Source organism: Nannospalax galili, unplaced genomic scaffold, assembly GCF_000622305.1.
Source record: "Nannospalax galili isolate Female #2095 unplaced genomic scaffold, S.galili_v1.0 scaffold872, whole genome shotgun sequence".
Classification (NCBI taxonomy): domain Eukaryota; kingdom Metazoa; phylum Chordata; class Mammalia; order Rodentia; family Spalacidae; genus Nannospalax; species Nannospalax galili.
The window spans coordinates 1,755,213-1,779,558 of NW_008332654.1; the positions used below are offsets into that span (position 1 = coordinate 1,755,213).

General features: G+C 38.5%; 1 protein-coding gene across 1 annotated transcript in view; it reads left to right on the forward strand.

Moving 5' to 3' along the window:
- Necab1 (N-terminal EF-hand calcium binding protein 1) overlaps positions 1 to 24,346 on the forward strand; it is a 185,020-nt gene that overhangs the window by 120,766 nt on the left and 39,908 nt on the right. The window contains exon 6 of the mRNA XM_008827620.1: positions 16,456 to 16,592. Within this exon, the coding sequence (XP_008825842.1) occupies positions 16,456 to 16,592 (137 nt within the window). The remainder of the gene's footprint in view (positions 1 to 16,455; positions 16,593 to 24,346) is intronic.

Consider the following 24,346-nt stretch of genomic DNA (forward strand, 5'->3'; position numbering starts at 1 on the left):
CTAGAGAGATGGCTCAGTGTTTAAAAGCACTTCCTTCTCTTCAAAAGGGCCAGAGTTCAGGTCCTACCACCCACATGACAAGTAACAACCATCTTTAATTCCAGATCTGGTGCTCTCTTCTAGCCTCCATAGGCATTGTATGACATGGGTGCACTTCCATGCATGTAGGCAAAACACTCATACACATAAAATAAAAATAAAATGATAAGGGTCCGGAAAGATGGCTCAGAGATTAAGAGCACCGGCTACTCTTGTAGAGGGCCCGGGTTTGATTCCCAGCACCCACATGGTGGCTAACAACCATCTGTAACTCCAGTTCCAGAGGAATCTGAAGCTGTCTTCTGACCTCTCTGGGCATTGCATGATATGAGTACACTGACATACATGCAGGCAATAAATTCATACACATAAAATAAAAATAACACAAAATATTTTAAAATATAAAATAAAATGATAAAAATATTCCTTTATAAAGAAATTTCCAACACATGAACTTCTGAGGATACAGTCAAACATACCACAGGAGGTCAATGAAGGCTCAATAAGAACTAGAAAATGGCACTCAAAACTTTCTGAGCTGGAAGAATGTGAAAAGTTCTGAGCAAGAGGCCCTGAGAGGAGCAGGGATACACCTAGATGCAGCCCTGCCGTGGTTGGTTGTGATATGCTCAAATTTTATCCTCGATATATTACAATATTATATAGGATATTTGACTTTTAAAGGTATTTATTGTGCCCTGCTTTGATCCAGAAAGACTTACTATGCTTCCTTCCTCATTATAGTCAACTCATAGTTCAAATGGATTTTTATGTCAAATACCAATACAGTAATGAGGCCAACAATAGTAGAGGGTTCTCAGAGTCTTCTAGAAATGTTCTGGTCCCAAGATGAAAAGAGCATAAGGAGAGAACCCAGCATTCTTTCCACCCTAGAGTCATAGGCACAATGGAGGACAAAAACACTGCTAATGGCCTAGGATGATGGCTTAGTCTGTAAAGTGCTTGCCATACAAACATGAAGATTTGAGTCCAGAGACCCAGCACCCACATGAAAAGCTGGGCACAGAGGCTTGTAATCCCAGCCCTGGGATTCCTGGGGCTTGCTGGCCAGCCAGCGTAGCTCACTGGTTCAGTGAGAGAATGTCTCAAGAAACAAATAAATTAGGAGAAGAAGTGATTTGAAGAAGACACCCAGTATCAACTTCTGGCCTCCACATGCATACATACATGCACAAACACATGTATATGTACACGTTTATGAATGCACACATACACAACACATTGCACAAAGCATTTCTAAACACACATTTAGTGCAGTACTGTAAAGCCACCTTCTCTCAGCAGGAGAGAACGGCACTAATCTTCTGCCTTTCTTTAGTAGTCTTCTTACTATATCTGCATTTTCCTTACTAGAAGTATTATTTTGATTGCATCAAGAAAATCAGTAGTTGGGGCTGGAGAGATGGCTGAGCAATTAAGAGCACTGGCTGCTCTTGCAAAGGACCCAGGTTCAGCTCCCAGCACCCGCAATGGTAGCTAACAACTGTCTGTAACTCGAGTTCCAAGGGGTCGGACATGCTCTTCTGGTCTCCATGGGCATTGCATTCATGTGGTGCACTTACATCCATGTAGGAAAAACACTCATACACATAAAGTTAAAATAAATACATTTTAAAAAAGAAAATCAGTAACTGGTCAGGGGCAAAGCAGCTGACCTTGGTTCTCACACTGAAACAGGATGATCTTGTTCAACGGCAGGTGTCACAGCAGAATGCTGTGCTTCTGTGTGCTGCACACACCGCTTACTGATCTCTGTTGAGAGAAAGTAGCCTGGACAAGAGAAAGTGAATTCAGGCATAGACCAAAGAAGAAACTATGTTTCTTTTTTCCCACCTACCTCTAGGGAAACCAGTGAACAGAGAGAGTTTTGGGTAGAAACCAAGATCAATACTCCCATTTCATAGATTTGAACACAGAAGGGCAGGCAGAGTTACTTGAAATCACCCAAGGAGCTAAATTAATGGTCCAGCTTGTCACCCAACTTAAAAACCGATAAGGATCAGAAAATATTATTCAGAACTAAGTAGAAACACTCACATTAGCTTATTGCAGTATAGTCACCAAACTGAAGGCCTCTTCTGAGCATAATGAAGATTATCACTGTCAGCTTGTAGGCACAGGATTCTCTATCTGTTGCCATGGCAAAGGAGCAAAATCTAAGCCTCTGATTAAAATGGATAGTTTGTAAGAAATAATCAAGATCACTATCAGGCTACATCATTGTCTTAGAGTTTTTTCATAGTACCCTGTGTCTGGAGCTCAAAAGCACCTACTCTAAATTTGCTTTTTTGCGGTTTATATAATAACTGAATTAAGTTTGTTTCAACAGTTTCTTAAAATGTTTTCAATAACAGAAATGTACTTTAATCACTCTAAATATCTGACCGTTTTTCTTTCAGTGACAAACAATAAACTGATAGACAGTAAGTGTACATATTGCATTTGCTTCTTTTAGACTCTGGGATTTTCCTTTGAACAGTAATGTTTTCAAGTGTTTGACTCAGCACAGAACACAGAAACCTCAAATATGAAACTAGGAGGTAAAATCACAAATAAGTACATGATGGCCTGGAGATACTTATTGCAGCATAGATTTTGACAAATCCTCATCTAAAAGCTGTGACTTTTCTGTGAAAACCCTTTTGTGACTGATAAGATTGAAGTCTCTCTACTTGAGAAAAATTGCATTTGGGAAATTATGCTGCCTTCTTGTTACTCTCTATTTAAACAGAAGTCCAACTGCAATCTAGAAGCTCTTTCTTTTCTGTTTCCATTGCTTGTTTTCAGGCCTAGAACGCATTCCTTGCAGTGATGCCCTTACTGACACGGTTTGATGATCAAGACCCTTTGGCCTCTGTTGATTCATGAGACCAGAGCTTGCTCAGTATGCCTTTATGTTTGGAGTTTTAAACATCGTTTGAAAGGAGGCAGCAGAAGAAGCAAACCTGTGTTCTCTTGCTCTGAGCAAGTGTCTTTTGTCTGTGTGTACCTGGCTTTGGAAATGAAGAATCCTTCTAGCTGGTTGACTGTGAAATTTGGGGACTGTAACCTTCTGATTCTAAATTCTGTATCCCAGTTCAACAAATTGTATACTAGTGCCATATAAAGATAGTAAAATAATTGTATCTTATAACTAATAGCATTTAAAATATTTTATTTATTATTTTTATTTTATGTGTATGTGTATATTGCCTGCATGTACACCTTTGTCATGCAATGCCTGCGGAGGACAGAAGAGGCTGCCAGATCCCCTGGAACTGGAGTTACTGACAATTGTTAGCTATTATGTGGGTGCTGGATTTGAACCTAGGTCTTCTGCAAGAACAGCCAGTGTTCTTAACCGCCGAGACATCTCTCCAGCCCCAACTAATAGCATTTTATATTTAATGAAATGCAATGATTTGTTTTTTCAAAGTCCTACTGGACAAAATTCTTGGTCGTTTATTATTTTAAGGAAGTTAATCATCCCCAGGACCATTATCTTGTGAATAAAAAATTAGCAGAATATATTGATATTTCATTCAAAAATGAGCAAGTTAAATCTGAAAATCTGTCAGTGCTCATGTATTTAATATGTATCTATGCTTTCCCATGCACTATGATATCTGAAAATGTTTATTATATTTGTATATTCAATGTTTTCTGTCTCAAAACTTATTTATTTAGATTAAAGATAAGGATAATTTACTTCTGAAGGCAGAAAGATTGAATATGATATTTTGAAAATGCATTTGTGCTGGTAAATTCAGTGACTTGGGCATGTTAACTCAGAATATTTTAGAACTGTAATTAAAATGGCAATGTCCATCTGACACATGTATTGATTAACAGGAGTGAGATTAAAAGGGCTGTGGGCTGTCCTTTTAACATTCGGGGCTTGTGTTTACTTCACTCTGGCTTATATCTCTTCTGCGAGATTAAAAATGATGTCCAAAGAAAATAAGTAGCAAAAAGGTGACAGTGTATTTTTTTTTTTTTTTTTTTTTTTTTTTTTTTTTTGGCCCTTTTGAGACAGGGTCTCCTTGTAGCTCCAGCTGGCCTGGAACTCATTATGTAGACCAGGCTGGCCTTGAACTCACAGAGATCCACCTGCCTCTGCCTCCCAAGTGTTGGGATTAAAGGCGTCACCCTGTCCTGAAAAACAGTGTATTTATCAGGAAAAAAATTTGGTGATATTTTACGGTCAACATCAACAAATATAAATTGACTCAAATTTAGGTTTGAATATGGCTCTGATGTCTTCGTGCTGAAAAATGCACTGTTCAGTTCTGTTATACTCAGAGACATGCTGGCTAGCAGTGAAGAAATAGTATAGGAACAGTGAGAGAAAGTACCAGTTACTGACTTCCTGCCCTGCTGTCTGCTGAGGAGTCCCAATTTTATAGCTGCTATCTGTCTCTTCCCACAGCTGCTTAAACATATGAAGAGCATATGTTTCTACCAGACTGGTTCCTATATTGTTAAATGAAACAAAAATAGGAAAGCAGTACTAATTATGTGTAGAACCTAATACTTACAAGGCAAACACTCCTGAAACAATCCTTTCTGGCCCCCAGATCAAGAAACCAGACCTACTAGAGATCTCAGGAGGTTATCCATGTGTTCTCACCTAATCTTAATCCTTCTAGCCCTGGATTTAATAATCAAACTGGTACCTATGGTCACCACATTCTTCTGTTTCATTATGGTTTTATCACACTGATGCTTATTCCTGGAAATTAGAGTTGTGCCTAATTTTGTTACATGTTATATCTCTTTTAATTTGCAGATTACCCCACCATCCATTTTATTTATTTAGTTAGTTTATTCATTCAATGTTTTTACAACAGGTCAACTGAGCTGTGCTCACAGTTCAGACATTGGTAGCTATCTAGCCATGGTACAATTCCGCACATTCCTCTGAACTTTGAGTTTACTACAGATTCTCAGCTGAGTTCAGAGTTTCCTTGATAAGACTGTGTCTGGTAGTACACTTTCATCAGGAATTGCATACTGTCTGGTCATCGGCTTTGATGTTGGCAGCCTTTGACACCTAGTGACTGAATCAGGATGAGCAAGCTGCAGCCACTGACCGAATTCTGCCAACCATCTATTTTATGTTGTTGGTAAACACAGCCAGACTCTTTTCTTTTGAAAAGGCTCTATGGCTGCTCACAAACTCCAGGGGCAGGATATATGACCTTTTTCTCACTGATCCTAAAATCCGTTCTGTCCAAAATATGTGCCTCACCTCCACAAGCAGTTTGCCTGTACTTAGAACCTAAGTCCAATCTGGTGACATCTCTCCAGTCATTTTGGCTGCCTACAAATCATGGTCTAGTGGATTCTCCAGACCTGCTCACAGTAACAATGCATACCCCAGTTCTCACATGTTGGCAGTTTGTTGGAAGCATGGGGAGACTTTCATCTGGAAATTTAATTTTTTCTGATGTTAAACACCTGGATCATTTTATTAAAAAATATCTGTGGCTTTTGGAAAGTCTAGTGAGTGATTATCTAATTTTGCTTTGTTTTGTGTTTTACCTTGTAAGTTATAGGATTCTTAGGTCTATGTGTTTGTTTTGTTTGTTTGTTGTTTGTTTTTGAGACAAGGTCTTGCTATGTAGCCCAATCTGGCCTTGAACTCACTATGTAGATCAGTGTGGTCTCGAACTCACTATCCTGCCTCAAACTCACAGGTATGTGCCACCACACCTGAATTTTGCCTTGTTTTTTTTATCTTTTTTAAAAATAAACCTTAAAATATTTATAGTTAAAAATTACAATATAAGGGTAATTTTTTTAAAAAATCACAAAATCAATTGTTTTCCCATTGTTATGGACAGTGTTCTAAACTTCAGTTTTAGAAATCTGAATGCATTAGTTACTTTTCTTGTTGCTGTGGCAAAATGCCTGACAAAAGCAACTTAAGGAAGAAAGGGTTTATTTTAGCTCCCTGTTTGAAGGTTCCATTCATCATTCAGGGAAGGCATGGTGGCAAGAGTAGGAGGCAGCTGGTCACATGGCATCTGCAGTCAGGAAGCAGAGAGAGATGAATGCTGGTGCTCAGCTCGCTTTCTCCTTTATATTCATCCCAGAACCCCAGCCTGTGGGATGGTGATGCCCACATTCAGAGAAGATCTTCCTTCCTCTGTTAATCCCCCCTGGAAACACCCTCTTGTCCATGGCAATTTAAAAATTCAATCAGTTGACAATCGAGATTAACTTTCACACCATTCAAAAGAGAAATATAAATACGATGGCCTTAGGGATAAACTGCACTGTTGCCTTGTCTTTAAAGTCCAGTGATGTTTTGTTCTGAAATCATATTCCCTTCCCTCCCATGCAGCATGCTCTTGGTATTTAATTGTAAATCTCCTAATTTCGGGAAAGCATTCCTACTCTGTTCCTCTGAGTGAATTCTGTCACCAGTAGACTGAGTGCTCTTTATCGTTGGTGTTTGTCACTTCCACCCATATGCTCTTGTTTCTTTACTTCACCGTTTTTGAAACATTTCTCCTTTTCCTCTTTCTTCTTAAGGTATTACATGTGTTTATCTGTTTCCCCGTTCCTTCTAACTTAGACCTGATTTCCGGACTCCTACTTCTAATTCGATTCCAAATCCTATCACTTCATTTCTAAGTTAATTTACCTTTTGCTTCTCTAATATGTTTGACCTTGTCTGTAAGTATGTGGTGACCCTTTCATCTGACTCATGGCCTGTCTTTGGAGTGTACGTCCCTGTCTGTAGGGATGTGTCCTTCAGGAAGGTTACTCCTTGTTTTCCTTTTTTTTACAACAATATATAGAATGTGACCTCTAAATATCTGTTCATTTTTACACATTTTCCCGAGTGTTTCAAATTTGGTTGTGTTCACAGTTGTATTTCTAACATTGTAGAATTTCATGTTCGGTGATTGTCTTATAGGGTTTGAAAATCAGGCAACTTTCCCTCTGGGACATCCTGACTCAGTTCCTCTCACCCAGCTTGACCTGAGTCTGCTTGCCTTTGCCCATGTGACCTGTCAGTTCTCACTGCAGCAGGCTTCCTCAGCGTGGATTCCTCCTGATTCAAGAGTCCTTAAGCACTGTCCTGTTCCAGCCCCATCAAGCCTTTCAAGGATTTTTGTGCTCAAAAATCCATTTTGATGTCCATTCACTTTAGGAAAAGCAACCCCCCTTTCCCCCAGTTTCAGCTCCTGTTCACTAATCAGTCACTATTACCCCAGTGAGCATCTGTTGGCTCCTGGGAGTTCTGTTCTCCTCATCCCCCTTTGTTCCCACAGGCCCATCCATGTTGTAGATGTCAGCAATTTCATCCTTAGTCATAATTTTTAGTTTATGATGATACCTTGTCATCAACTTTGACACATTTGTTGTTTACTGGAGTTTTATTGTTGTGTTTTTATCTAATTATTGTCTTTTTGTGTGGAGAGTCCAGGGCTTTCAAAACTTATGCTACCAGTATTACCTTCTTGTCCAATCATCCCCTTTTTTTTTCTGGTCCATACATCTGTGATATCAAACAGGGAACAGGGCCTAAATGATGAAAGGTGGGCTTACACAGATTTAAGAAAGGAAAAAATAGTAATGAATGCACAGCTAACAATCTGGAGAGGAAAAAAAAGAAAGAAAGAAAAGTCAGATCTGAGACAGAAAAGCAATTTTGGAAAGATCCTGATCAATGAGGCAATCTGCAGAAGGAGTGGAGGAATGTTCAGAAGAGGCCAAGAGAAAAGCAAGAGGTGTGACTGGTTTGATAAGCTGTACCCCGTTATTTATCCTTAATGAGAAACACATCAAAATGGAAAGAAGTTTTGGTTAACTTTGCAGTTGCACTCTACATTTTAAACCTCACACTCCTCAAAGTCAATTCCATCAGTCATCGCTTCAATGTAGTACACATCTGTATATGAGTAATGTGTGTTAGAGAAAGCAAGGTACCAGATACACAATAGAAAATATATGTGTAAATAATTCCAAGAAATTAATTCCTGTAGAAAACCCATTATATGCCAAATGCCAGCTACTCACTTATCTCAGCAGTAATTCTTATCCATTCTGTTATTGCAGCAGATAAACCCAGGGCTAGTGAATTTTCAGCTGATGATTATACTTTATGATGTCCTCCTTCTGCTGTGTTAATAGGTGTAATAAACATTTATCACAAACAATGAACTAGACCACACAGGATGCACTTTATATATTGTACGTACTTCATTTAACCCTCAAAGCAAGCTGATGATAACTATTCTTTTTTTTTTTTTTTTTTTTTTGTTCTTTTTGAGACAGGGTCTCCCTGTAGCTCTAGCTGTCCTGGAACTCACTATGTAGACCAGGCTGGCCTTGAACTCACAGAGATCCACCTGTCTCTGCCTCCCGAGGGCTAGGATTAAAGGCATGTGCCACCACGCCCAGCTATGATAACTATTCTTATTTACAGTTAAGAAAACAAAAACTTTTCTAAGTTCACACAGTTGTCAAAGGGCACAAAATACAGAACAGAATGCAAGTGTGACCATCATCAGAGGACATTCTTAGGCGGCACAGTGTCATCAGATGCTTGTGAACATGACTTGCATCTTCAGCTATGAGTTGTTAATTTTCAGAGTGTGGGTGTCTCTTTGGGCTCCTCACTCTCTTCAGATTGTCCTGAAATTCCATTTGCATGAAGAGGATTGCTTTGCAGCAGCATGGGTTGCTCTTTAGGCAATGGCAAAGAAGGAGCCAGAGCAACAAAACCTGCAGAATATAAATCTTTAAGAGCACTATGAGGAGCCCTTTACAGTGCTGTGTGCCAGTGTAGACTTTCTGTTTAAATGACATGATTCACTTCTAAAGTATTTTCTTCACAGAATATCCAGATAAAATTAGGCTCAGAAATTTTCTCAATCCATTTACTGTTTAATGGCATCTCTCTCTCCATACATATATCTGAAGGATGTATGAAGGATGGGGCGGGGATCAGAACAGGGTCTTAAATAACACGACAGGACTCAAACTCAATGTTGTAGTGCAGGATGACTTCTGGTCTCCCTGCTTCTATCTCTGATTACAGGCCTGCACCACCGTATCAATTTATATAATGCTGGAGATGGAACCCAGGACTTGGTGCATGCTAGACAAACATGTTAACAGATGAGCTACACCCTAGCTCCAGTCTAATAATGTATTATTCCAAAATTATAACCTTGTCTCCTCTCTCACTAACCTCAGAATCTATACTTCTTTTAATGCTTGGGACTCTGTAGCCCAAAATTATTTTGATCTTTTGTTTTGCCACCTAAGATTTCAAAAGCTGTGTCTGGAATTTACCTGTCTTCTTTTAAGACAATTAAGGAATAGTTCCTCCTTTTTTTAAGTCTTAAATTCAATATAGAGTTATCCTGATCTGAAAAAAAAATACTACTTAAGAAATGAAGTTTAAGAATTTCTAAAGTAGGGCTGGAGAGATAGCTCAGTGATTAAGAGCACTGGCTCTTCCTGCAGAAGACCCACATTCAAATCCCAGCACCCACATGGTAGCTAACAACTGTCCTTAACTCATAACTCTAGTTCCAGGAGATCTGATGCCTTCTTCTGTTCTGGGCATTGCATGACATGGGTGCACTATATACATGCAGGAATAACACTCATGCATTTAAAATAAAATACTTTTTTGCTTTTTTTTTTTTTTAACACTTTGACACTTGGTCTCCCTGTAGCCACAGCTGACCTGAATTCACCATGGAGACCAGGCTAGCCTTGAATTCACAGAAATATGCCTGACTCTGACTTCCGAGTGCTGGGACTAAAGGCATGTGCCACCATGCCTGCCAATAAAGAAATATTTTTTTAAAAAAGAAAAGAATGTTTAAAATAAGCAAGGGAATAGATAATATGTAAAATCCTATTTTAAAAGGCAGCAGTTTGGAGCAGGGCAGAAATGGGAAAGGACAGCCCTACCTGGGTAGAGTGCATTGTCATGTTATGGAAACTGATACAAATATCCAACACAAGAGCAATGAACACTGAGGAGGCATGAATCCAAGGCAGCTAGAAGCAGTACCCTGGCACGTGTGACTATATCTGACCTCCTAAACAAGGAAATGCTGGGACTGGATATCATTGACTTTATCAAATTTCAACTCCGGTAAATACAAACAAGGCAGTTGGATGCTCCGATTTTCCTAATTAACTGAGATGATTCATAGTGGGTTAATAACTAAGCTCTCCACTGTTCCATCATGCAGATGTGTGGCGCTCACTTGCTGAGAAGTGATCTGGAAATTAAGATGCGCGGGCAATGCCCTAAGAAACCCAATTTTCAAAGTTAGCTTCAAATGCTGAGGTTTGCACTTGAATGAAGGCAAGCTCTACTGCGCTTCCACAAAAAGAAAAACCAGAACTGAAATGTCTGTATTCTGACTTTCCAAAGGCAAAAAACGGAAGTTTTAAGGGGGATATATTGTAAACAGTCTCCACCTAGTGATTCATGTAACTATCAAGTATCAGGTATTTGAATAGATGTTACTGGGATCTAAGAAACAGAATTAGCTTCCATTTCTAATAGATACAAAGACTAAATGGTGTCTGAAAATAAAGAAGGGTCCAGATGTCCGTATGACCCTGGCATTTGCTATTCCATGCTTCATTAGATCTTCAGACATTCTTTCTACCTGTCTCGCAAATACTGGGCTTTGCTCAAATGAACATGTGTCGAATACCAACACAGCAATCTCCTAGGGTTTGGGAATGCAAAGATCCCTTTTTGTACTTCACGACCAATACATTTGTTGAGAATGAAAAGGTCCAGGCTTTGACATTTTCCAGCTTGTTATCTATTTAATTTTCCATCTGCTTCTTGTGCCAGTGCCTTCCAAAGGAACATCTGCTGTGTGTGTGGAAGAAGGGAAGGAGGTTGGCTCTGGGCCACCTGGGTCTTCAGACTGGAGCTGAGGATCCAGAGGAAAGGAAGAAGACTAACAAATGAAATGAGAAAATGAAATGAAATGAGGACAAACAGTCTGCTGAGAGCAAAGCAGTATTTCCCTTTATAGCAGAGCCACATGGCCCAGCAAGCCGAGCTGTAGTATCTACAAACAGCAAGAGCTAGATGCAGTGGGAACACCCTGGGTTCAGACATCCCCTCTGGCTCCTGAATCTCTATACAGTGTCTTGTTCTTCATGTGCCATTTCACCATTTCAGGGACAGCTAGTGTAAGGCCAGCAATATTCTGGTTATTCGGGAAACAGAAATGAAGGAGACATAATATTTATTCCTAAGGACTTGATGTAGTGTAGGAGAGAGGCAGCTAAACACAAGATTACAGTGTACAATGGCAAATCCTATTCCCTAGTTAGGAAAAAGATGTTACAGGAACACAGAAAAGGGGATGGAAGTACACAATGCTGTGAAAAGAAGTGATAGTTCCAGGTCAGTGGAGGCAATGGTCAGTAGAGACAGTGCTGTGAGCTCAGCCTGGGAGGATAAGTGGGAATGTTAGAAGGTAAGTTCTTTCAGTTAAACATCATGATCTTCAGTTCTGTACATTTTCCTACAAATGTTATGATTTAATATCTTCTTGTGACTGAGTGGACTTTCAGTGTGTATGTGTACTACAGTCTCTTTAACCATTTTATCAAATGCTGGATATCTAGATTAGTTCCATTCCCTGGATATTGTGAACAGTACAATAATAAACATGGATGTGCAAGTCTCTGTAGTAGGATTAGAGGCCTTTGGGAATATGCCCAGAAGTAGATGACTGGGTGATATTGTGGCTCTACTTTAAGACGAATACCACATATTCTCTCATATGTACAACACATATTTAGATTTATATATGGGTGTGTGTGTGTGTGTGTGTGTGTGTGTGATGAAACTAGAAATGAGACAGTAAGAGGGGAAGAAGAGATATTATGGGTGTGGTAAGGGTACTAGAATATATGTGGCATAAGAGAGGCTACTGTGGGGAGGGGAGAGGGAAAACCAGCGGGGCAGGAAGTTGTATAAAGGTGCCAGAGCAAAACCCATTATTTTGAATGCTAACAAAAATTAGTCTTAATTTTATGGTGAAAACATTTAAAAATCTACTCTCTTATAGTTTCTTAAGAATACAGTATTCACTGTAGTCCCCATTTTGTATAATATAAATCTTGAATTGATTGTTTTTGTCTAGTTGAAATTTTGTACCCTTCATCAGATCCTGGTTACCACCATGCCATTCTCTGCTTCTATCAGATCAACTTTTCTTTTTCTTACATTCTACTTAAGTCTCTCCATGCCTGGCTTATTCATTTAATGTCTTCAAGGTTCAGGTTAATCCATGTTGAAAATGGCAAGGCTTCCTTCTTTTAAGCTAAACAGTATCCCACTGTGCATATAATATATATATAATATTTATTTTTCACTCATCTGGTGATGGACACATAGATTAATTACATGTTAGCTGTTGTGAATAATGCTAGAATAAACATTAGACCATAAATATTTCTTTTAAGAAACTAAAAAGATTCCTTTAACTATATACACAGTAGTGTGATTGATGGATCAAGTGGTAATTCCATTTTCATTTTCAAAACAAATTTTGAGACCAGGTGTGGTGATTCACACCTTTAATTCCAGCAGAGGAGAGGCAGAAACAGGCAGACCTCTTTGAGATCAAGGCCAGCATGGTCTTGGTGAGTTCCAGGCCAGCTGGGGCTACACAGAGACCCTGTCTCAACAAAATAATTAATTAATTCTGATATTTTAATAATTTATTTTAACTGACAAAAACAAGTATAAAATTATACATATTAATGGGGTATGAAGTAATGGTTACATATATAGATTTAAATCAGACTAAATATATTTAAATCAGACTAAATATATTTATGGCATCAAAAAATTTCAAAAGAAGACAGGTTCTTTTTTCCCCTCATATCAAGGGGCAGCACATTACAACTAACCTTTGTAACTGACTAAAAATCTTAATCCCCTAAAGCTGTATCCCACCTATTGCCTCTCTCAATGTCAAGGCATCAGATATATTCACCCAACTGGGCTAGGGCATTCCATAACATTTTCACAGACTCTCATCAGAGTCCTGTCAAAAAGTGAATGTAGCAATATCACCTGCACCACTATGATGGAGTAGCTAGGCTGTTGTCCACTTGGAATGTTCCTAAATATCTAACTTTATGGCAAGCCCTCAATTGGACATCCATATCATATCCTCTCCCACAAGCTCTGGGAACATTGTGGAAGAAGGGGAAGAAAGAAGGTAAGAACCTAAGAGCCAGAGGATGGGAGGAGTGCTGTGAAATGCTGTTCTCTGGACATGACACAGCCATCGCACATATGAACTCACAGTAGCTTCAGGTGCCTGCACAAGATGGAGCCTGTCGGCATTTTAGCATGAATAAGGGAGGGGCACGTAAGGTCCCACCTCTAGCTGAGGACCTATAGGCAGTTAATGATGCTTGGGGCAGAGGAGTCATTTTCTTCAGGGATGTAGCCGCTGGCAAGATGCCCATGATCCAGTAAATTAACCCTATAACCATTAACATACAAGCAGCCTTAACTAAACTTAATGCATTATTTGTTTTTAAAGACATGAAGGTAGGATGGGGACTTGTTGGGAAGAAGTAAGGTTCCAGGGGGTAAGAGAGGGGAATGAGGAGGTGAATATTACTAACATATATACGTGTGAAACTGTTAAAGAATAAATAAAAAATATTTAAATATTCCTAACTTTAACTTCAACAAAGTCTTTACATATAGGAATATGATATCAATATAATAAATTCTCAGGCTATGAATTTATCTGCAAAACAGTCAGGCATCAAATGAACATTTACTTTGGGCACCATGGGAATATTAGACATCCCCTGTGTATCTAAGATGCCAAAATAGAAAAGCAATGACTGGGATGTTTAAATTAGCTAACTTAAAAAGCCTACTTTTTCTAGCTCTGACATGACAATGACAAATATTTAACATTTAAGTGAGAAAAAATTAGGGCAGCACTATGCGTTATTGCTCAGTGAACGTATTCTCTCTTTGCTGTTTAATGCTGTCTGCAAACAGGTATAAAACTTTCCATCTTTTCTTGGGGTTAGTCATAGTGTACAAGAAGATGCAAATTTAGTTGGCATACTCTCACTATGCATTTATGTTTTGTGTTCATTTTAATAAATTTTATTTTAAAAATATGTGCTGGCAAAATAGAAATAACTGTAGGGTAAGAATCAAACACAGCCTTTATTTTATCAACACATTTACGTTCCAGTTCAATGGAAAATTTTCCTTGATTTAAAAAAATTGATAAATAATCTTATGAAGATTTTGCTACCAACAATTAGTTACCTCTGAGATCAAATGAGGTATTTTGTATATTTTATCTTGATTTAACATAAAAATTTTTATTATTATAAACATATAATGTTTTATTTTATGGTTATTTTCCTAAATAAAGTTTAGAGATAGTTTTTAACTTTTAAATAAGAATATTACATCAGTGGGTAATAAAAGTTACTGGGTTTTTCAACTACAGTCAATAGGCTTTTAAAAAGGCTAATGGTTGAAACATTGCTAGATGAGATTTTCTATGATGTTTGTATTAGTTATTTTTCTATTGCTGTGATAAGACACCAGAGACAAGCAACTTATAGAAAGAAGAGCTTATTTGGCTTGTGGTTCCAAAGGGGTAAGAGTCCATAATGGCAGAAGAGGCATGGCAGCAGGAGGTGGCCGGAGCAGAAGGGTGAGCACTCACATCTTCAAGCAGGCGCGGGAAGCAGAGAACAACTGGAAAGCTGGCAAGGCTTAAGAATTCTCAAAGCCCATCCCCAGTGACAGGCTTCCTCCAGCATGGTCATACCTCCTAAAGGTTCCATGACCCCTCCAAACAGCACCACAAACTGGAGGTCAAGTGTCCAAATACTTGGAGCCTATGGGGAACATTCTCATTCAAACCACTGCAATGTTATTCTGTGGACAGAAAAAAACTAATTTATATCAGAAGGTTACCACCAAATATTTTCTAGTGCAGAGTTGCTAAAAGCACAGAGTATTTGGGGTTGGAGAACATGCTGGAGTTACTTAGCCTTATTTGTGAGAAAGGTGAGTCCCAGGCAAGTTAAATAATTACATTTCGTTTGTTTGGATTGCAGCCATGCCCTAGTAATCCCCGGCAGTGTGACTCGTGGTGGCATCTCCTCGCTGCCATTCCTTTTGGTTTTGTATCTTCAGCCATGAAAAGCATTATTTTGTTTAGAGTCAGAGCCAAACAAATCTTTTCCTTCCCTGACTGGAATATACCTTTCCATCCTGAATTAATTACCTCCGTGTCACCAAAATATCTGCCAGAAACTTACAGGAAAAGAAACTTATGGGAAACTTAGAGGAAAGATTGATTTTGGCTCATGATAGGAATTCTTGCCATGACTGGGGAAGACATAGACAAAAAGCTTAGTCCATATTAGTGGGAGCATGTGACAGAGGCTTCTCATATGGCAGTGAACCAAGCAGTAGATCACCTACCTCTTCTGACTCTGGTTCAGTCTCACCTCCCAAAGGTTCCATAGCCTCCAAAAATGACTCTACCAACTGGGGAACAAACATTCAAACCATTAACAGCAGTCAAGACACTGAAAAATCTAATTTAGCTGGCTGCTCTTATGACCTGAAAGGGGAGTTCTGATGCTGTTTCATTCTTACTAACTTGGCTTTCTTCTGTGATTCTCCGAGACTTTACAGGGTGGCAGCTAGGACTGTGTACAGTCTACTCACTTGCCTGCCACTAGAGGCTGAGCAAGTGGCAGCTACTGCATACGTGTTGACCTGTGTCTGGTAGAATGGATGATGCTTCTGTGGCCAAGTTGTGCTAGAAGTTAGCTGCAAACTGTCCTCAGTGTTACTGAGTGGGACATGAGCAGGTTTAGTGAACTGTTTAAATATTCCAAGCCTATCATTTTTCTTCAAAACTTGAAATAATTGCACACAATTTCCTATGACTTCAAAGGAATACAAATCAAGCATAATAAATACATCAAGGGGAATTAAGCCAATTGTTGAAACATGGCTGTGTTTTATTGGTGAGAGGGAAATGTATGGTGACACGGTCATCATTTAAATGAAACAGAACAGACTCTAAGTAGCCACACAGAATGTTTTTCCTTTCTCACAGATGCCAGTTATAGTTTTTCCAGGCCTTGTCTTTTTGTTGAATTTGAAGCAGGTGAAATACAAAGTGATAAATTCTAGCCAATGTTTAAATTCAGCCTGTAGTAGGTGGACAGAGCATTACCATACACTTCCCAGGCAATGCTTTCTTTCTCTCCACCCCCTTTTCTGGGCTTAGTCTGAAAGCTCCCCAGTACCCGGCTGAAATCTATTCCTGGGTATTTGCCTCTACCCTATTCTAATTGCATTTGTTTTATGACCTTTAGGACTACCAAGAAGCCTCCAACTTGGAACAATTTGTCACTCGGTTTTTATTGAAGGAGACCTTGAATCAGTTGCAGTCTCTCCAGAACTCTTTGGAATGTGCCATGGAAACTACCGAGGAGCAAACTCGTCAAGAAAGGTAACTAAATGTTTTCCTATAATGTCTCTATAGTGATTTTGCAATCGTGGAAAACCAGAAAAAGGGTTTTTCTTCATACACTCGAGAACTAAGAATGAAAATTAATAGATTTAAAAAGGAATTTCAAAAGGACCTCTACAGGGTATTTGCCTTATTATTTCCCTCAAAAGAAAAAACCCACTATTTATTATGCTGTCCATCATTTATTCAACAAATTTGAACTGAGAATTTAGTAAGTGAAGAGTTTAAAATATAATATAGATGATAGTAATATATATTTAGCATGGTACTAATGCTGAAGGAAACCAAAATGTGTTATGTAAGTAAACCACGGATACTAAAACTATACTGCAAGGTACAAAAAGGCAAATATAGGAAGGCAAATAACTTGCCAATAGGTTTCAGAAGAATAAATATTTAAATATGGACAAAGTGGAAGTCAATCACATGACCTTGTCTTAAAATTCATTATAATTTGAAAATGAACAGAAAAGCCTTATAGACTAAGTGATCCTAGTTATTTTGGAGAGCTATCAGAAATTAATAGGCCTAATTATTTAAAGAAATGGAGAAAGGTGAATGAAGGGAAGATTTCAAATTCACTGCTACCAGTATGCATCACCTTGAAGAAAAGGAAGGACCTAACAACAGCTCTGTAAGTAAAGGTGCTACCATTAGAGAGTAGCTGACAGGACGAGTGGGCAAAGTAGACATCACAGTAATTCCATTTGACATATTACTGAGTTGCCATTGTTCATGCCTTGCAAGATAGAGAAAGGCAAAATCTTTACTGTTGTGAAATATGTTGGGTAGGGGATGAAGAGAGATGGCTCAGCAGTGAAGAGCACTGGCTGCTCTTGCAGAGGACCCAGGTTTGGTTCCCAGCAACCACATGGTGGTTAACAACTGTCTGTAACTCCAGTTTCAAGGGATCCAACACCCTCTTCTGACATTCATGGCATTGTACAACATGGGTGCACTTACATGCAGACAGTATACTCATACACATAAAATGAAAAGTAAATAAAAATATTTTTAAAGGACACATTTAGCTAATTTATCACTTTAAGCCTGTAGATATGCCTTATCTAACATTTGTGTCTTAGAACCACAAAGTAAAGTTTTTCAACAAGCTGCTAATGCCTTACTCTATAGGATAAATTTTTCTAAATAAATTAATGAATGTATGCTTTTCAGGACATCTCCATAATAGCATGGAATTTTCATCCATGCACTCACCATGTCAAAATGAATGAGCACAGCCAAATTCTAAATATAACAAGCCCTGTAATTTCAGAATCTAATAAGTCTGTACAGATTATGCACTTGGGGTACAGTGGATGAACATTGGAATATTCCATCTGGGCATCCTTCTTCATATCCATACTTCATTTTCACTGAGTTGAGTGACTCCACAATAAAGGGTAAAGCTAAAGCACAAGAATTCACTTTAGGAAAGCAGCAATCCACCTCCTCAAGTTTGAGGAGAAGATAACTATATTAGTTCCTTTTCTGTTGCTGTGATAAAACACAATGACTAAGGCAACTTATAGAAGGAAGGGTTTATTTGGATTATAATTCCATAGAGACCAAGAGTCCATCATGTCTGGGAGGCATGGGAGCAGAGATGGCTGGAGAGGAAAGCTGAGTGCTTGCATCTTCAAGCAAGCACAGGAAGCAAAGAACCCCACCAGAAATGGGCAAGCTGTAGACTCTCAAAGCCCACCCCCAGTGACGTTCTTCCTCCAGCATGGCCACACTTCCAAAATGTTCCATTGACCCTCCCCCAACTGCTGGCAGCTGGACACCAAGTGTCCAAATTCTTGGAGTCTATGGAGTACATTCTTACTCAAACTACCACAATAACTAAATGTCTTGAAACACGATGAAATTGGTTTCACGGTCCTAGTGGGAAAATGATGTTGCCTTTTGTTTCTTTGGTTTGTATCTCTTGTATATAAAATGAATTCTCTACTTTTAGAGCCAGTCATTTGCCAGCTGAGAAGAGACTTTGGAAAAGCCTTTCCACTGCTTCTGCACCTTCCAGCATGGGGTTCTTTTTTTCCTTCTATAGTTATCACCAAAGAATACAAGCATGCATTCACTACCATATAGCAAACATCTAATGAACAATTGTTTTTTTGTGTGTTAGGCTTGCTTTGAACAGCTGCAGGGCAGCTGTGTTTAATGAGAAGGAACAAAGTAATACAGAGTTTAAGCAAAATAGAAGACACTAGAGGATTAATGAACGTTTTACTTCTAGCTCAAAAACAGCTTGAAATAATGGGAACTGTTAGAGCTCTCATGTCAGTGTGGAGAGTGCTGTGATAGGGAATTCAACTAAGGCATCCATCCAGGGATGTCCAGGTCCCACCCCAATTCTGAGACATTCCTCCCAGGAGGTTTCTAAATATATTTATTCAAGAGTACATAGAAAACTGTGTACCACTATGGGTTTGTGCCCAGTATGAAGTTTCTGGTAATTCAGATAGAAACATGTGTTAACCCCAACCTAGATGCTGTGTCTTCTGTCCCAAGGCTACAGTTTCCTACTTGCTGCCACCAAAGGTCAATATGAGCAGAACTGTAGAATTAGAGTGACAGAAAGATGAAGGCTGTTCTGTCCCTGTCCATGACGTCTGTGATATTTTGAAGCAAAATACCCTTGAAAAAGCATCCTGGGGAGACAAGACTTGAACTGGACCTTTAGGATGAATTTGAGTGGCAGGATGATATCTCTGCTAGGGGACTATGTCCTTTCCCACCCCATCTTGGTCACTTCTCATCTGGCTAGCTTCCCCAAGCTTGTTTGGTCACTCTTCAATACTTTGTCTAAAAAGCCATCACACAGAGCAGGATGCCATGCCTCCACTTCCCCACCAAGTACTCTTGTGCCTCTATCCCCACTTACTTAACTCATCTTTTTAGTTACTCATCTTCTCCATTAGTCTGTGAATTTTTAGATGGTAGGGACTTTGTGCTGCTCCACAGTACTTGGTAAAACTTCATGTTAAATATATGTAATGGAATGAGTGAAAGTGAACCCTATAAAAGAGCAGCATGCAGGGGAACCTGAGGAGCCAATCTTTCTGGTATCTGGGGTTAAAGCTAAACATGCATTGGAAGTTAATTCAATCACATATTTCTGTTAGCAACAATAAAAAAGAGCTACCTAGTGAAACCAGGGTTTATGGAAAATTATTCAGGCAATTGTATGTAGTATATATTTGAGAAAGAAAAGAACAAAGGTAGCAAGAAGTCAAATCAGTGTATACAACAACTCACCAGCTTTTAATGTTATAAAGAAGGATTCTTACAACAAGAGTTGTAGGCTTCATGTTTCATTAAAACTCCTGGGGTTGTAATAATTTGCTTCCCCTTCAGCATCAACACAGCTTTGGAATTTAATACTTGTGAAACCAAGGGATAGAGACTCATTGGCTAGAGCACATCTAGAGAAAACATCCATTCTCTATCAGCTCCAGGCAGAATCACACAGCATTATTCATCCTGCAGTAATGAATCAGGCATGCTGTGCTGGGCAAAATGTCTGTGCCCATTCATGTGACAATGGAATTTTCAGAGAGGGGGAATACCTGCAGCTGAAATGACATAGAGGTGAGATTCTCAGATGGCGTTTTATACCTTCTCTATATCGTCCCTGGGAAACGGACTAAGTGGGAGCTACTTTAATTCCATGTCTCTTGAAAGAACCTAATGATTACCACAAGAATAATCATTATGTGATGCAGAAACTTCCCTGTAAAGGACTCCTGTCCTGTTGCATAAGTCTACTTCCTCAAAATCTAAATTGTCTGAGCACAATTCAATTATATGTGATTTCCCTTATATAATGGAATGTGCAAGTTTGATCTATTTTCCAAGTTTCTCCCCTATTCAGGGATATGAATGAGTCCTTCTGGGCTTGGAAGTTATTTTTCTCCTTTTGATAGTTGTCCATTATGGAAGAAAAGGGAGGCTTTAATTTTGCCCACAAGTGATTATAAAACCTCAGAGGGCTTATGGTTCCTTCACTTGATCACTCCATTAATTACATAAGCCACCAAAGCTTCTGGGGGTGGGTGTTATGCTATAGGAGAATCCATAAGGACAATTAGATATTAGAGACTAGATGTATGTGATTTGTTTTGTTCTCTGCCAAACACCTTCAAATTGGCCACTAAAAATGCCTGGATGAAAGGAGTCATTAACCCAAGAAAGTCAGAAAGGAAGAACCAAAGAAACAGAAACTTGAAACCTGGGAAGAAGAGGAATGCAGCGGAAACTGATTTGAAAGTTCGGGGGCAGTAGAAGTTCACATAGGCATTGTTAAGAGCAAAGGTATAAAATGTTAAAGATTTATGAAGAGAAACATGGGAGGGTGGTAGATTTCAGTGATATGAAGGAAGAAAGGGGAACACTAGGGTAGGAAGGGTTAAATAGGGTGGGAAATGGGAGGCCAGGGCACAGGAGGGAATATGGGGATGTATAAATAACATTAAAGGCCTTAAGAAAATGGAAACCTACCACCATAGAAGCTTCTTGAAGTATATACACATACATTATAAAAAGAGATTAAAAGGAGAGTTACTCTATAACAGGGAACATTGTCCCAGCTAGACTTCATAAGTTAATGAAAAAAACCAAAAAAAAAAAAAAAAAAAAAAAATCCTTAACATCAGAAATGGACTCCTTCTCTAGAAGCTGTTGACCAAGGGTCCATGGACCATCAAACAATACTGGCTATTGCCCTTGCTTTTGGTGACCCACCAAAACTGGATGGTATCTGAAGATACTATATACATGAGCTGTAGAACAAACAAGGAGAAATCAACCTGTGCTGACTTCAGAGCTTCATCTCTACTGGCTAGTTTTCATAGTTCTAGAAGGTGCTATGCATGCTACCAGAAGGAAAAAAATGATCATCAACCTTACCCAGCTGTGAATCCTGTGAACTACTACAACAGCTGGGTTGGCAAAATATGCCGACTGGTGCATCAGTGTCACAAATACTATGGGAGTAACTCACCACTCTAATTGAATTTAAGGTCCACTTCATCAATGGAGCCTATACCTGGCATTGATATCAGGCTTAGGAGCCTTAGACAAATAGGTCACAAGACAGGGGAAAGCCTAACATTAGTTTTCTATTAAATAATTATTGTACTGAACTGACTCCTCATGACTTATTGTTATACCCACAATTTAATGCATCTCTCAACTCTCATCAGAGAAGTTTTCTTATGTAGCAGATAGTGATTAACATAGAATCCTACATGCAGAAAACAAGAGGCTGTAGAGTGCTTATCCCTGAATAAGGCACCTGTATCAAATTTCTGCCTCCCAAGGTTCAGGGATCATTGAGGAAGAGAGGGCAGAAGGACTGTAAAAGCTAGAGGTGGTGAATGTCCACAAAGAAACAGTTTTCCAGCTGGTCAGTTACTCATATGAACTGACAGCAATGGTGACAGCATGGACAAGTCCCACATAAGTTCAAGCCAGACAAAAATCCCAGCATAGACATGAGGAAGTGGGCAAGAAACCCTAACCCAATGTAGGGAAATTTTGGACAACTTAGACTCTATAGGCCATGCATATGTGTGTATATATATATATATATATGGTTATAGATATAGTTATAGTTATTTATATATATATAAATATAACTATATATATGAGTACATTAAGTTGGGTTGGGGGTAGTATAGGGAGTTGTGGATAGGGGACAGGATCTAAATATTGTCAAATTATATTGTATGGAAAATCCCAAGAATTCAGTTAAAAAAGAGTGGACATGTATAGTAGCACACGATGGAGCCTCGGGAAGCTTGGGAATTGACTGTTATTTATATATATATAAATATAACTATATATATGAGTACATTAAGTTGGGTTGGGGGTAGTATAGGGAGTTGTGGATAGGGGACAGGATCTAAATATTGTCAAATTATATTGTATGGAAAATCCCAAGAATTCAGTTAAAAAAGAGTGGACATGTATAGTAGCACACGATGGAGCCTCGGGAAGCTTGGGAATTGACTGAGGCATGTGTAACAGATAGTCACGTGAAAGGAAGACTGTCATGTTGAAGTCTCCTCCTGTATTTTGTAGTGACTGCCCCTTCTGAGTCTTTGGAGAACCCCAGAGTTATGCTCTCTGAAGACATAAGCAAGTGTAAACCTAGCACAATTTAGAGTCAGGGTACAATACGAGAAAGGAGACTTTAGGTGAAATCATCCAGACCAGTGGACCTGAAACCCGTTTGTGTGCTGTGCTTCCAGCTCACTGTCAGCTGGGTTTAGAAACAGGATAGGAGATGTTTCACTGAAAGATCTGATTAGTCTTAGAGAAAAATGTAATAGTATCTATGAGTAGGTTCTGTCAGAAGGCTCCCATTGGAGTATGTGACTTGGCTAACACACAATGTACACCAAAGTTCCAGTCTGTCTAGGACTTCCTCCCTTTGGAATGTGGAGAGACAGATGGAGGAATGGAAAGAACAAATCAAACACAAAACAAAAGCAGAAGAAACAGTCATAATCCAGAAAGCAGAAGAAATTTTTCAAAAGAGTGAAGGTCCTCAGAAGGCCCAGATACTACATTTATGTGTTGAGGGCAGGATGCTATTGAAGAAAAAATAGTTCATATGTAGATGAAACAGCTTTTGTCTTACACGTCTACAATAAAATTCTCTGAGAAAGATTTCAGTATGAAATTATGTTGAAATCTCTACAAAGCAATGAAAAACAGGAGAGATATAATGATAAACTAAAGTTAGTCTAAGAGGGCTGATATTTATAAAATAGAGCTTCCCGAAAAAAAACAAGGGACATTAATTTTCAAAAGAATAGGAAAGTTCTCAGAACAAGGGTATGAGTTTCCAGCATGGTTTATCAGGCAGAGAGCTCATTATAATGAATTTTTAAAAATCTGACACTAAGGCATACCATTATGACATTTCAAAGTATTAGAGGAAAAAAAGTCCAGAGATTCCCAGAAAGGAGAAGCCAGGTAATTTGCAAAGAACTAAGGAATATAACTCTGGGAACATGAATATACAATGAAGCAGCTATTTTAAGATGACTTGCAAATTTGAATTCTTTATTCTGTAAAACCGCAAAGAGCTGTTCTCATAGGCAATATCTTGAGAATTTTTTTCAGTTTATTATTTATTTAATAACCACATACTTAGAAGAAGCATTTCATTACAACAGCATTGACATAACAATAACAATTTTCTGAGCTAAGATGCATCTTTTTCAAAATTGGCTGTAAATTTTTAGGTTTATAGGTGAATTGTTACAGTTATACAATATTTTACTCAGTATAAACCCTATAAGACATAAAATTAAATGAGGTTTTAACCTTTTAAAAAGATCTCTATTTGATTATTAAAATACACAGTTTCATACAGAAAACTTCATTTTTAACACAATTAACACTAAGGTGTTTGCACATGCATTTCTAATCTCTATATATCTGATTATTACTAGTCACAGTCGATTACTTTCTGAGCTCCTTGGCATCTGAGCATGGATATAAAGTTGTCAGGTAGATTTCAACAGTAATGTTTTTCATATCTACTAATTATTAAAGAGAAAATTTTTACGTTTTGAAGAATTATTATTTTTTTAATCTTTTTTTAAACTTTTAATAATTACATGATTAGAAGAAGCATATCATTACAGCTTTAACATATTCAGTAACACACACCAGAGCAAGAGTACATCTCTTTCACAAGTGGGTGCAAGTTT